Below are 13,059 nucleotides of genomic sequence, written 5' to 3' on the forward strand. Positions count from 1 at the left end.
CTGGCACCATCCCTACTGTGAAGCACGGTGGTGGCAGCATCATGCTGTTTTAGCGGCAGGGAAAGATGAATGGAACAAAGTACAGAGAGATCCTTGATGAAAACCTGCTCCAGAGCACTCAGGACCTCAGACTGGGGCGAAGGTTCACCTTCCAACACAACAACCCTAAGCACACAGCCAAGACAACGCAGGAGTGGCTTCGGGACAAGTCTCAAAGTCCTTGAGTGTCTCAGCCAGAGCCCGGACTTGAACCCAATCGAATATCCCTGGAGAGACCGGAAAATAGCTGTGCAGAGAAGAATGGGAGAACCTCCCCAGATACAGGTGTGCCAAGCTTGTTTCGTTACACCCAAGAAGACTTGAGGCTGTAGTCACCGCCAAAGGTGCTTCAACAAAGTACTGAGTAAAGGGTTTGAATACTTATGTAAATATGATATCATTTATTTATTTATACATTTGCAAAAATGTCTAAAACCCTCTTTTGTCATTTTGGGCTTTGTGTGCAGATTGATAAGAAAAAAACAATTTTATCAATATTAGAATAAGGATGTAATCTAATATAATGTGTAAAAAGTCAAGGGGTTGGAATACTTTCCGAATGCACTGTGTGGGTGTTTGTGTGTGTGCGCGCAAAGTGTGTCAGTGTAGGTGTGATAGACGGATATACATGTAAACAGGGCACACACATGCATGTCAAGATACGGGTAGACTACTAATATTTCTACAAAGGCTTAGCTGTGTGTGTGCTCTCTGACCTGTGTCTCCAGCTCCATCATCCTCTGTCGTGACTCTCTGAGCTCTGCCTGGGCCTCAGCCTCCCGTAGTCTGACACTCATTAGCTCGTCCTGCAGCTCAGACATAGCATTCTTCTTAGGGCTGTCCTTCCAGCGGCCCGCCGTACGCGCCAGGTGACGCTGTAAGAGCAGGTGGAGACGCACGCAATCAACCAAAGATGATCGGACTCTACACACGACTCTTACCAACTGAGCTCCTTCAGTCCAGTCACAGCCTAAGCTTCCCTCATATAAATTTATACTATATTATACTATATTTAGCTGTTCCTTACCTGCCAGTGCTCCTCCAGGTCTCTGACCTGTTGTCTGAGCTCCTTCTGCCCAGTCACAGCCTCAGCCTCTCTCAGCTTCACTGCTATCAGCTCCTCCTGCAACCGCACTACGTTGGTGTCATCTGGCAGAGACGTGTTCCTCTGAGGAGAGAGACAGAAACATACAAACAGTCACAACCAAAACAATGACTGAGAAGACCCAAATTCAGGGTGTGGAGTATGCTGGATAGGGACAGTAAAATACCAGGGATGTGTTCAGCAGGGCACAATGTTGTGGAATTTACAGATAGAAAAATATTATGTAGATTCTATTCAGATTTTCATCTCCGTCACATGAAATCACTTGCACCAGGTGCGCTTTTTAGAACAGTGTTTTAGAACAGTGTTTTCCGCTAATTGCATTTTGGCCCTTCACATTGGCTGCTTCATTACAGTAGTTGCATGTTACATAATATTGCTTCGTGGCTATTGTTGCATGTTTGAATGAAAGTCCCCAAAAAACAATGTTCCTTGTAGGGCTGTGGCGATACCAGTATCGCAATATTTTTTCCATGGCAAAAATAAAAACACGAAACAGAAACTTTCGATTCGCGATAAAAAAATATCAAAGTAATTTCCAATTATGTCGACATAAGCAGCGTTCACTGTGAATGCAGTCTCTACTAAAGCGGGAACAAAGACTTTAAATTTCAATCACGCTGGCAGGAGAGGCGCATGCATGTACCGATAGGACGCATAGGGGGTGAATATTAAGCCTCTAAAACCGATAACTCAACTTATTCCCAGGCAACTGGGAGTGTGAGTGATCGGTTTTGTACAACACCTTCCATTGTCCCCAATGGAAGGTGTTGGTCTAATCGCCCAACATCAGTGACAGACCTCACAAATGATGTTGTGGCTAAAGGGAAGCAAGTCCCCGGCCGCAGCAATGTTCCAACATCTAGTGGATGCCTTCCCAGAAGAGTGGAGGCTGTTATAGAAGCAAAGGGGGGACCAACTTCATATTAATGCCATGATTTTGGAATGAGATGTTTGACGAGCAGGTGTCCACATACCTTTGGTCATGTAGCGTATTTAAGGAGTGCATGGTGCCATTATTGGAGGATTTGGATTAATGACAAATCTATGGATAGCATGATTGTTTCTGTCAAACAGGTAGACCTAACTCTTATCTTATTGAATAGGAAGAAATAGGCTCCAACAAAGCCCTCGTTGTTAGTGAAGTCGAATTAAAATGAAGGAATGTTGTTGAAATGAATTGGGAACCATTTGCTGTCCACCTCTGTTTCATTATGCCGCCCACTTGCCTTTTTAGTTTACTTTCTCCTGCACGCTCTCCTCATTAATAAGTTCATGATTGAAAAAGTGTCCTGTGACATTGTAATACATTTGGTCTCCAGTCTTTGAGCTACAAAAAACAACACACGTAGGCTACATCATTTAGTCTATATTAAATACATTTTAGGGAGCGTTAGTCTCTCCAACATCACCCTGGCAAGGCACGCTGGGCATGGACAAGCTAAATATTTTGAGCCCCTGCCTTTGGCCAAGTGGGCACTACTTATCATGGGGCAGCATCAGCGCTCACTTAAATAGCCCTCATGCCACTGGGAAAGTTATTGTTTTGAGGCAGAATAATGTAAGGTGTTATGTGTTGTTGGAGGTGCATCTTTAGCTCAGAAAATGGCGCCCTCGTCGAACTGCCGCTCTAGGCAGCTTTCTAATCCTGCCTAATTGGCAGGCCAGCCGTGGGGCCTAATCATAGAATTATATTTAGAATTCCTATTAACTCAATAGCATATCTGTGGGTCATAAAGATTTGTCATTTAACTTTTAAAATGTATGACCTTTTATTGTGGCATAAACACAACCAGTCATGATGTTTTAATCTAATTGTCAATCACTTCAAAAGGGCTACTTTACTAGGCTACCCGCGCACGTTCATCCACTCGCAACTTATTTCCTGCCTCCAAACAGTGGTGAATGGAAGGAGACATCTTTTACAAAAAAAACCCCAAAAGTGTCATGACATTTGCCGATTTTCATTAGATCAGAATTAATGCCTTCACAGCTGTCGTCGCCTCGGTCAAATGTCAATGTTCTTGTTGAACCACATCACATTTTAGAACGTAGGCTAAACACCTACCGCATGTTTTCAAGTCCATTCGCTCATTTTTCATGCCTCATATGCAAGCGATAAATAATGGTGTAATAGCCAACAGTTTTAGACATTTTGTTTTCATTATTGTGATAGGCTCATGTTTTACCGGAACGGCGTGATAGGCTCATGTTTTAACGGAACGGCGTACCCACACGGCTTCTTATGGACGGAACGGCGTACCGGACCACACCGCCTTACTTTCACATGTATTACACAAGAGACACAATTCTCACTGAGGGTGCAGTCAGACACTCGATGGGTTGGACAATACTTTTCTCGTCAATCTTGAAAAACGTATACTTAACTGGAAAATAAATAAATAAATCAACCTATCCTCCATCGTTAACACAATGGAAAGGCCAAATGCTTTATTATCTAAATGTTGAAAGTGCGTGGGCAACGGTCAGAAACAAAATGGTGCAGTTTGAGGTCATGTGGCGGAGAGTGATGCGGGTGCTGGAGATATGGGTGTGGATGTTTCTGTGTGTTTGTATGTTTTGTATTGTAAAACAATTTTCAATTACAAAATTCAATCACTCACACCGTAATAATGAATTTCCACAATATGGATTGAATAGACCCCTAAATAAATGTGACTCTGGATGAAGACGTCGTTTGTTTCCAACATTAGGGCTGTTTTCCTCAAAGTTAAATCCGCTGCGCATTTTATGTCTTTGCCATGATACTAACGAGTATTGCAATACTGGTATCGTCCCAGTTCCTTGTAGGCATGCATATTATTTTCTGTTGGTCACATCATTTTACAAAACAAATGTAACCTGTTGTTAACTGGTTAATGGGGGTCAGTTAGTCGGCAGCATCATTTTATGAAATTTGCATCCCTAATGTAGAACAAACATGCCTCTAGTCTCTACATGCAGAAACGGAATCACATCAGCTCTAGTCATGACATTTCTATCCGCAATATCCCACAATGTTTACCTATTCCAGGTGGAATGCCGGACAGAGGAGTTGGACTAGGCAGCACTGTGACAGTGAGTGAATTCATGAGACAGTCTGAGCCAGGTAACACACCTTCTCTATGTCCAGGATCTTGTCTTGCATCTCTTTGAGGGCACACTGGGACTCTGCCTCCTTTAGCCTGGCCTGAACCAGCTCTCTCTCCAGCTGCAGGATAGACTCCTCTGTGTAGCAGGGGATGCCCTTCTACAGTAGGGAGAAAGGAGAGGGAGGACCAGGAGAGAGTGAGGAAGAAATATTATTTGATACACCTTTTGAAATTGTTTCCCCAGACTTAAAATTAGTCAATAGAGAATCTCCATTTATGGTGCATTATAGTCCAGGACTAGGCTTTATCGGTCTCCGGGAAACTGGCCAGTAGTGTCCTTTAGGTTAGTCTGAGTAGGAATGCGTTAGAATCTCGAAATAACACTGGATATTCAAATGACCTACTTAAAATCAAATTACAATACACACATTGTTTCTAAACAATATAAATGTTATATATTTTCATTTAATATATTTGTATATATGAACATAGTATTGTAAAAAAAAATATATAACATTTGAGCAATCAACATGAGAAATGCATTGTTATTGTGCTGGAACTTAGAAGTAGCTATCTAACTTATTAAATTGCACACCACTAACAACCCCTCAAATACACCAAGCAGTATAGCGCCTCACTTTCAAAAACATATTCTCAATTTCATCCTTGATTTCCACAGAGGACAGCAAATTAGCCTCACTCTCCCAAATCATTATAAATGTTTAATGGGTATAGCAGCTCATTGTCAGAGCAAGAGAGCACATTATGTAAAACACCGCAGTGCAGACATCACAACGCGTTTCACTAAATCAGCTCATCAATATTAAAGGGTCTGTTTAGCACCAAGATAGGGTCCCACTGGGGTACCACACACACAGCTCTGACTCCACATTACATACACCCACAGCAGCTCCTTATAAATTCATGAATCCTTTCCAGGAGTATGCTAATGACTGCAAAAGGTGGTTGCACTGCGCAAACAGCATGCCCCAATTTGAAGTAATGCATTGAAACAGGATCATTCTGTATAGAGTAAGAAGAGAGAGAGTTTGTGGTCTGCAGTGAAGAGGTGGCGAGAATCCATCTCCACTGTCACATTCACTGACTGCGAATTTGTTGCTAAGCAGCGTAAATATTTTGATTAAGTGTGAAAAGTAAACATTGCCAACACAGGATATACATACAGTGCCTTCGGAAAGTATTCAGACACCTTGACTTATTCCACATTTCGTTACAGCCTTTTTCTAAAATGGATTAAAAAACAAAAATGATCTACATACAACAGCAATCTACATACAATACCCCATAATGACAAAGCGAAAACAGGTTTAGACATTTTTGCAAATGTATTACAAATAAAAAACATTTACATAAATATTCAGACCCTTTGCTAAGAGATTCGAAATTGAGCTCAGGTGCGTCTTTGAGATGTTTCTACAACTTGGAATCCACCTGTGGTAAATTAAATTAATTGATCTAGAGGCGAAAGAAACGCACACCAATTTAGGCGAGGTGCTGGCTAGCGGAGTAGAACACTTGAAAATGTATTTGGCTACATAGGCCTACAAACATTTACAATAGCAACATCACAATAATCACAAATTCAATTGATTGGACATGATTTGGAAAGGTACACACCTGTCTATATAAGGTCCCACAGTTGACAGTGTAAGTCAGAGAAAAAACAAGTCATGAGGTCGAAGGAATTGTCCGTAGAGCTCCGAGACAGAATTGTGTTGAGGCACAGATCTGGGGAAAGGTACCAAAACATTTCTGCAGCATTGAAGGTCCCCAAGAACCCAGAGGCCTCCATCATTCTTAAATGGAAGAAGTTTGGAACCACCAAGACTCTTCCTAGAGCTGGCCGCCCGGCCAAACTGAGCAATCGGGGAAGAAGGGCCTTGGCCAGGGAAGTGACCAAGAAGCTGATAGTAACTCTGACAGAGCTCCAGAGTTCCTCTGTGGAGATGGGAGAACCTTCCAGAAGGACAGCCATCTCTGCAGCACTCCACCAACCAGGCCTTTATGGTTGAGAAACAATATTCTCTGGTCTGATGAAACCAAGATTGAACTCTGGCCTGAATGCCAAGCATCACGTCTGGTGGACACCTGGCACCATCCCTACGGTGAAGCATGGTGGGGGCAGCATCATGCTGTGGGGATGTTTTTCAGCGGCAGGGACTGGGAGACTAGTCAGGATCGAGGGAAAGATGAACGGCACAAAGTACAGAGAGATCCTTGATGAAAACCTGCTCCAGAGCGCTCAAGGCCTCAGGACTGGGGTGAAGGTTCACCATCCAACAGGACAACGACACTAAGCACACAGCCAAGACAACGCAGGAGTACCTTCGGGACAAGTCTCTGAATGTCCTTGAGTGGCCCAGCCAGAGCCCGGACTTGAACCCGATAGAACATCTCTGGAAAGACCTGAAAATAGCTGTGCAGCAACGCTCCTCATCCAATCTGACAGAGTTTGAGAGGATCTGCAGAGAAGAATGGGAGAAACTCCTGTTTTTGCTATGTCATTATGGGGTATTGTGTGCAGATTGCTGAAAAAAAAACATTCCATCAATTTTAGAATAAGGATGTAACCTCACAAAATGTGGAACAAGTCAAGGGGTCTGAATACTTTCCAAAGGCACTGTATACATGGCTAGTTCTCAAGACATGAAATGTGGACAGAAGAAACTCTGTATTCAGTCACTGCCCATGCATCCAGTGTTAAAACAAAAGCTGCATCTTATTCAATCTCATGACTATCTGACCTAGGGCTTTATACGAAATCATTAAATAGTGAACACCAACAAGCCAAAATAGTTGCACCACATCAGGAGACATTTCAACAATCTCAATATCCTGTGCCTGAGTCAGACATGGAGACCAGATCACTGATCCGAGCCTGATGGATGGAGGGTTGACCAGGCCTGGGCTGATGATCATCCCTCCCAGAGGTGGCACTGTAATATGTGCCACTTAGCAGGAGCTTTAATCCAAAGCGCCTTCCGGTACAGTAAGTGCATACATTTGTAGTATGTGAATGTGATCCCTGGAATTGTCATCGCCAGACTAAATCAACTGAGCCATACTGGAACATGAGCACTGTGTTACTCCTTACCAATAGTGGTCTCTGCTGGAGCTCCCTGATGGTGCTCTGTGCCAGCTCCAGTTGAGCTGTGGCCTCTTCGCTCTGCTGCCTGACCGTGGCCAGCTCCCGCACGACCAGGTAGGTCTCCTCTGCCTCCTGGGCGTGTGTCACTTGTCCCTTTAGGACATTACCAACCGACGTTGGGGTGAGCAGGGAGCACCACGAGGGTGGGATGAACGGAAGGGGTGGGCATATCAAAGATGATATAAATAAAGCAGGATTGCGGGGGTTTTAATTTTAAAACGCATGCTGTTTTTTCTCTCTGCAAAAGTTTAAGATTGAGTCTCTTTGGTGGACTCGAATTGATAGCTCTAAGCATTTTCTTTTGGCATGGTTCAAGATACTTAGGCATGCTGTTATGGGTGATTACATGCACTTCTTGAATCCTAGATTTCACCAAAGCGATCTGATTTCCATGTCCTTATTTTACATTAATTTATTTAAAAAAATAATTTGGACATTTATTGTGCTATCATTTAAAGGTCAAATCATTAGCATGCAACACTACATCGAGATACAGACATTTGAGATGGGAAAGTGCAATGTAAGAGGGATGAGGGGGGATAGTGGAGGAGAAAATGAAGTTTATACCTGGATCAATCTATCTGCCAAGGAAGCACTTTCCTACAAAACAGAAATATCCACAAGAGAGAGAAGCACAGAACGAAAGACCAAAGAACACAGTTATAACAGAAAAAAAACAGACAAGCACTTGATTTGGTTTTTATAAAGGGAAACTCAATGTTCATTTTCCTTCCTCCGTCGTTTTGGCAACCAATTACAATGTGAATCCTAACTTCCACATAAGTCAAATTTTCACTTAGCCATGCATTGATGTCAACGGGAGAAGTTAGCAATTGCACCATAGTGTCCAAGTTATTTTACAAGTATGGGAGGTAGAAAAGGAACATGGTCTTGAGGTGTAGTGAAAAGGTTGTGGTGGTAAAGTGGTGACAGTGAGAATTAGGTGGTGAAGGTGACAGACAACAAGGTGATGAGTTTCACACAGGCAAAGCAGAAGGCGAGGGCTAAACAGGGCCAAGAGAAAAATAAGACTAAGAAGTTCGCTATAAGCAGCATTTATTTTTAGGATGTAGCCATGCCTTTTTAGGTTCTTAAGTGCCGCATGGTTACACTTTAGAAGCTTTTGAGCAATTCCAGTTAATATTTCGGGTATGAGAAGTTGCAGCCTTTGACTGGATTTGAAGCGATACTGTGATATGAGTAAGTGAGTGGTTATGCCTCTAGACAGAGCCTGGTTGTTTGGGACAGATACTCAGGCAGTCCTCTGCCCAGGCCTCATGCACGGTGTCCTGGTACTATGACCAGGCCTGGCAGTGCCTGTATCTTTGTGCTCAGACAAACATACCGGAAGATCCCAACAACATGCACAACAATGGCAGCCGTGCACTCTGGCATGCAGTGCTGCTCTGCATCATCCCAGGAGTCAACAGCCATCACTGAATGTAGCCTTTTAGAGCTCCACAGCCAGCTATAGTCTCAGAGGGTCTGATGTGAAGTGAGCTGGCAACCAGAGGGTTGCTGGTATCAAATCCTAGATGCCATTGCCTGCCATTGTGCCCTCGGGCAAGGCACTTAACACTCCACAACAACAGCTCCCCGGGTTTCCAGTGTGGCAGCCATCCCGCACCTCTCCAAAAACCTGCACGTGTACGCATGTGTCATTCGGCGGGGTTGAGTTAAAAGCAGAAGTCAAATTTCGGTTGGACCTAGTGTGCAATCGACCAATAAAGTGGTCTTAATCTTACCTGGTCCTGAGCGTGGATCTCAAGACTGAGACATGCATCTCAACGTAAGACTTGCATTCCAAAGCCAACTAGGATCCTTTCACCCAATAAGATATACACTGTCAGTGAGAGAGAATTCTAGTGTTGTCTTGTAAAATGGACAGACAGCCCAACAGCAGCACAGGCCAGTTAGTAACAACAAGACCCACGAGTCTTTAGTGAACAATGACAGACACATGATGCATGAACAAGCACTTGATGGGTTAATGTATGGTAGGGGGTTATGGTCTTGTTGTGTGAATGGCCCTGACAAAAAGGTTCACTGGTATAATATGGCGTATTATTATTATGACTGGTGTCATGACATAGGATGGCAAGGAGAGCCATGGTTCAACCTGTTTACCACCCTCCTCCACCTCCTTCGTTTCACTCACTTTCTCCAGTGTGTCTATCCTCTGTTTCAGCAGTCTGTTCTCTGTGCGCAACCTCTGCAACACAAGGACACAGAACACAAATAAAAAAGATCATACATACCTGGGGTTTTAAGTACAGTGAACTCAGCTTATGGAGTGCGGTTATAGTGATCAACTGCTAATAGTGATCAAATTGACCCGTACTGATGTGAAAAATACTACTGCCTTGACTGATATCCTGGTAAGTTTAAAACATGTTTCAAACTAAACACATAGCCTACTGCTCCACCACTCACCTTAATCTCCACCTGCTCCTCCATCTCCTTAGTTTTGATTGTAGTGTATTCCTTTTCTAACCTGAAAACAGGGGTCATACGGCATCAATACAGCGCACTTGCAACACGTGTACTTGCAGCAAGCACCCATCTCCATCACACTGTAACTACCGTTGCCATAACAGCTCAAGGAACACATCAATTACATCTGCAGTCACAGATGTGCTTTTACAGTAATCAGGCCTAGAGTCCAAGGAGCGAGCAGAAGCGTAGTACTCACTTCTTCATCTTCTTGGCGTTGTACTTGACGTTATAAGCAGCGAGGATGACCTTGTCTGGTCCACTTTCCAGCTGGTGGGGGATGACCCTCTGAAAGTGCTACAGCAGAGCAGGGCGAGACGTAACGATTGGGTGAGTACGAGACAGACAAAGAAACTTCAAGTGTATGTTTATTGTCTTTCAATCTGTATCCTATAGCCTGGTTCCAGATCAGTTTGTGCCATCTTGCCAATGCCTACGGCCATTGTCACAAACAGAAGAAACAGATCTGGGAACAGACTATGTATCTTGTGCCTGCAGGCAATAATTGCCCCTCTGGGATGAAAAAAGTTTGAATTGAATGCATAATTGTGTGCATTAACTCCGACAGGGTTGTAATTATAATGGTTATGGCTGCTCAGTCATACCTGTAACATTCCCTCCATGTCCAGCTGTATGAGTTCTGCCTGGTTCAATTGTAGGATGGCCAGCCCCACACGGAACACTATCTCCAGACCCTGAGACAAGCATTCCATTATCATAACATTCCATTATCTAGTACCGCACAGAACACTGCGTTACCAAGGTGAAATTGAAGTTTAGTCCATAAGATATTCCAATGTGTCCTTTATGCCAAGGCCACCAGTGGGCGCCAATTGCTTGCATTTGCTCACAGACCCTTGTGTTGGCTGTAATAAAAACTATTCTGGACTCACTTGACTAGACGTAGATTGTCAAACATGAGTAAATCAGACGTTCTTTAAAAGCGGCAATCTGGGTTTAGTTTATCAGCAAAATGGCAGCCCTGCCACCAATTTTGGCATACAGTTGGGCGACGGGGATTGCACCTTTAACTGGACTCACCTCTAACATGAAGATGTCAAAGATCCTGGTAGCAACAGGGAGAGGGAAGGAGGTGAGGAAGATGGTGAGGAACCAGGAGGAGGCGTACATAGAGGTGTGGAAACTTTGGGCCTGGAAGTGGATATGGAGGTCTGGGAGAAGTTCCTAAAGGAGGGGGTGAAACGGTGGGTCGGAGATAGGGGGAGATATGAATAGAATAAAACATGATCTTGAATAAAGATGTCACGTTATCATGACACATTGACTAATTGTAAGTCGCTCTGGATAAGAGCGTCTGCTAAATGATTACTATATAATTTGTTCTGACATGCTGACCGTGCTGCATGCGTTACCTGTGCGAGCGTTGCAAAATAAATGTACACATACATGTTGTTCAATCATTGCATCCGAACTGCTCGCATCTCAATGAGTGTCTGCGTAGTCAGGCGCTAAAATAAAACTAGGTTCTATTTGTGACGCTTGACACGCTGCAAGTCCCGCCTCTCCCATCTCCTCATTGGTTTTTAGGAGCATATACGCACGTGGGTGATTGAAAGATGAACTGAGGTCCACACTCCAGTCCAGTTGGTGGTGGTGATACACCTTAAAGTTGGTTGCCAATCACAATAATAAAGTCCAAAGAAGAAGACTGTAGGAGGAGAGATGACTAGAAACTAACTTGGTTTACCCTTTTATCTGTGGATTAATTGTCGGAGTAGAGGACCTTGTGCATTTCAGGTAAAATAACAACCCAATGTTTATATCCCAGGACAAATTAGCTAGCAACAGCAAGCTAGCTAACTAAATTGCCATGAATGTTTAATGCTTTTCGACCTGTCCCCAAATTAATATAGTTGGTTCAGAGTTTGTTTTGATATTTCAACCTGCGTGTCCTGATCGCGTCTGGTGTGGATGGGCAAAATCAACATGCGCTCGATGGCGCACGCGGAAGCACGCCCGCGCCCGGTCTAGTCAGAATGTAAGGAGTCTTGGAGAGTGCTGCTGTACGTCAATATTGCTCTGTAAAAAGGTTTGCCATTCATTCATGTATCGAACCCAAATCAGGTCTTACCTGGATCATAAACTCAAACTGGTACATGCAGAGTCCCAGCTCAGCCATACTGGGTTTGAACAGTTCTCTCAGTCTGTAGTCCTGCATCAGCTTCACGAACACACAGAACGCCTCCTCCTCAGGCATCTGGTGAGGGGGACACCACCAAACAAACACAAAGATCAACAAACAGTTTCCTTTAACCTTCAACAAAATACCTCCTCATACACCATCTAGACCACACAAACACAGAGAGAGAGAGAGTTTAAGCCAAGTCCCAGACTAAAATATACCTTCAATGGAGATTTTTCATTGACAATGTTTTTCAGTACGGGACAAGGCTTAATCTCACAACTTAATTAAACCTTTAATAAAAAAATGTCTTCCTCATATACATAAAACACAAACTTCACACAATACAAAATCAGACATATTATAATACAAGTTAATCACCACCACACAATTTACCAGTGGTCATGAAAAACACACAACTCTTAGTACACAGTTCTCAAGAAAATGTACTCTGGTCAATATAATGAGTCTATCGATGTGTGTAGTGGAAGGTTACATGTGACCATAACACATCGTGTGTGTGTCCTAGTCCCATTATTACCTGCATGAGCAGCAGTCCGACGATGAAAGCACTTCCCTGACAATAACCGACCTCCCGGTCCACCAGAGAGTAGGCCTGCAACAACAACAGGAAGTGACCTCGGATCAGTCTTCAGCCATGGTCATGAGGAGAGCTAAGCACTCTGGGGCTGCATCCCAAATGGCACCCTATTCCCTACATGGAGCACTCCTTTTGACCAAAAGTAGTGCACTTTATAGAGGAATATAGTGCCACTTGGCATGCAAGTCTGGGCCTATGAGAAACTGTCCCAGCTAAGGTTTTCCAGGGTCAAGGTGTAACTGTGGACTCAACACTTTCTGCCCTGTGTTCAAGCAATTCAGCACGAAGCAGGGCTACTGGCTCCCATTAAAACCTAATGAATTACTACTCTATTGGGTTGAGAAACAGCTTTTCTAGAACAATTCTGGCTCTGGCTCATGAGAAGAAAAAAAGCTGTGCTCTAACGCATTCTTCTTC

The 13,059-nt window shown here is 43.6% G+C and overlaps 1 protein-coding gene across 6 annotated transcripts in view; it reads right to left on the minus strand.

The window, feature by feature from the left end:
- The window catches only part of LOC111972365 (ecotropic viral integration site 5 protein homolog), a 96,193-nt gene that overhangs the window by 35,148 nt on the left and 47,986 nt on the right, over positions 1–13,059 (minus strand). For 5 of the 6 annotated variants that reach the window (XM_023999395.2, XM_023999396.3, XM_023999397.2 and 2 more), the window contains 12 exons: positions 12,583–12,657; positions 11,991–12,116; positions 10,940–11,083; positions 10,504–10,593; positions 10,098–10,195; positions 9,839–9,899; positions 9,564–9,617; positions 7,973–8,005; positions 7,352–7,498; positions 4,263–4,394; positions 1,067–1,207; positions 756–914 (listed from right to left, as the gene is read on the minus strand). In XM_023999395.2, the coding sequence (XP_023855163.1) occupies positions 756–914; positions 1,067–1,207; positions 4,263–4,394; positions 7,352–7,498; positions 7,973–8,005; positions 9,564–9,617; positions 9,839–9,899; positions 10,098–10,195; positions 10,504–10,593; positions 10,940–11,083; positions 11,991–12,116; positions 12,583–12,657 (1,260 nt within the window). The remainder of the gene's footprint in view (positions 1–755; positions 915–1,066; positions 1,208–4,262; positions 4,395–7,351; positions 7,499–7,972; positions 8,006–9,563; positions 9,618–9,838; positions 9,900–10,097; positions 10,196–10,503; positions 10,594–10,939; positions 11,084–11,990; positions 12,117–12,582; positions 12,658–13,059) is intronic. The other variant, XM_023999398.2, reaches the window with a different exon arrangement.

Source organism: Salvelinus sp. IW2-2015, linkage group LG13 (assembly GCF_002910315.2).
Source record: "Salvelinus sp. IW2-2015 linkage group LG13, ASM291031v2, whole genome shotgun sequence".
Taxonomy (NCBI): Eukaryota; Metazoa; Chordata; class Actinopteri; order Salmoniformes; family Salmonidae; genus Salvelinus; species Salvelinus sp. IW2-2015.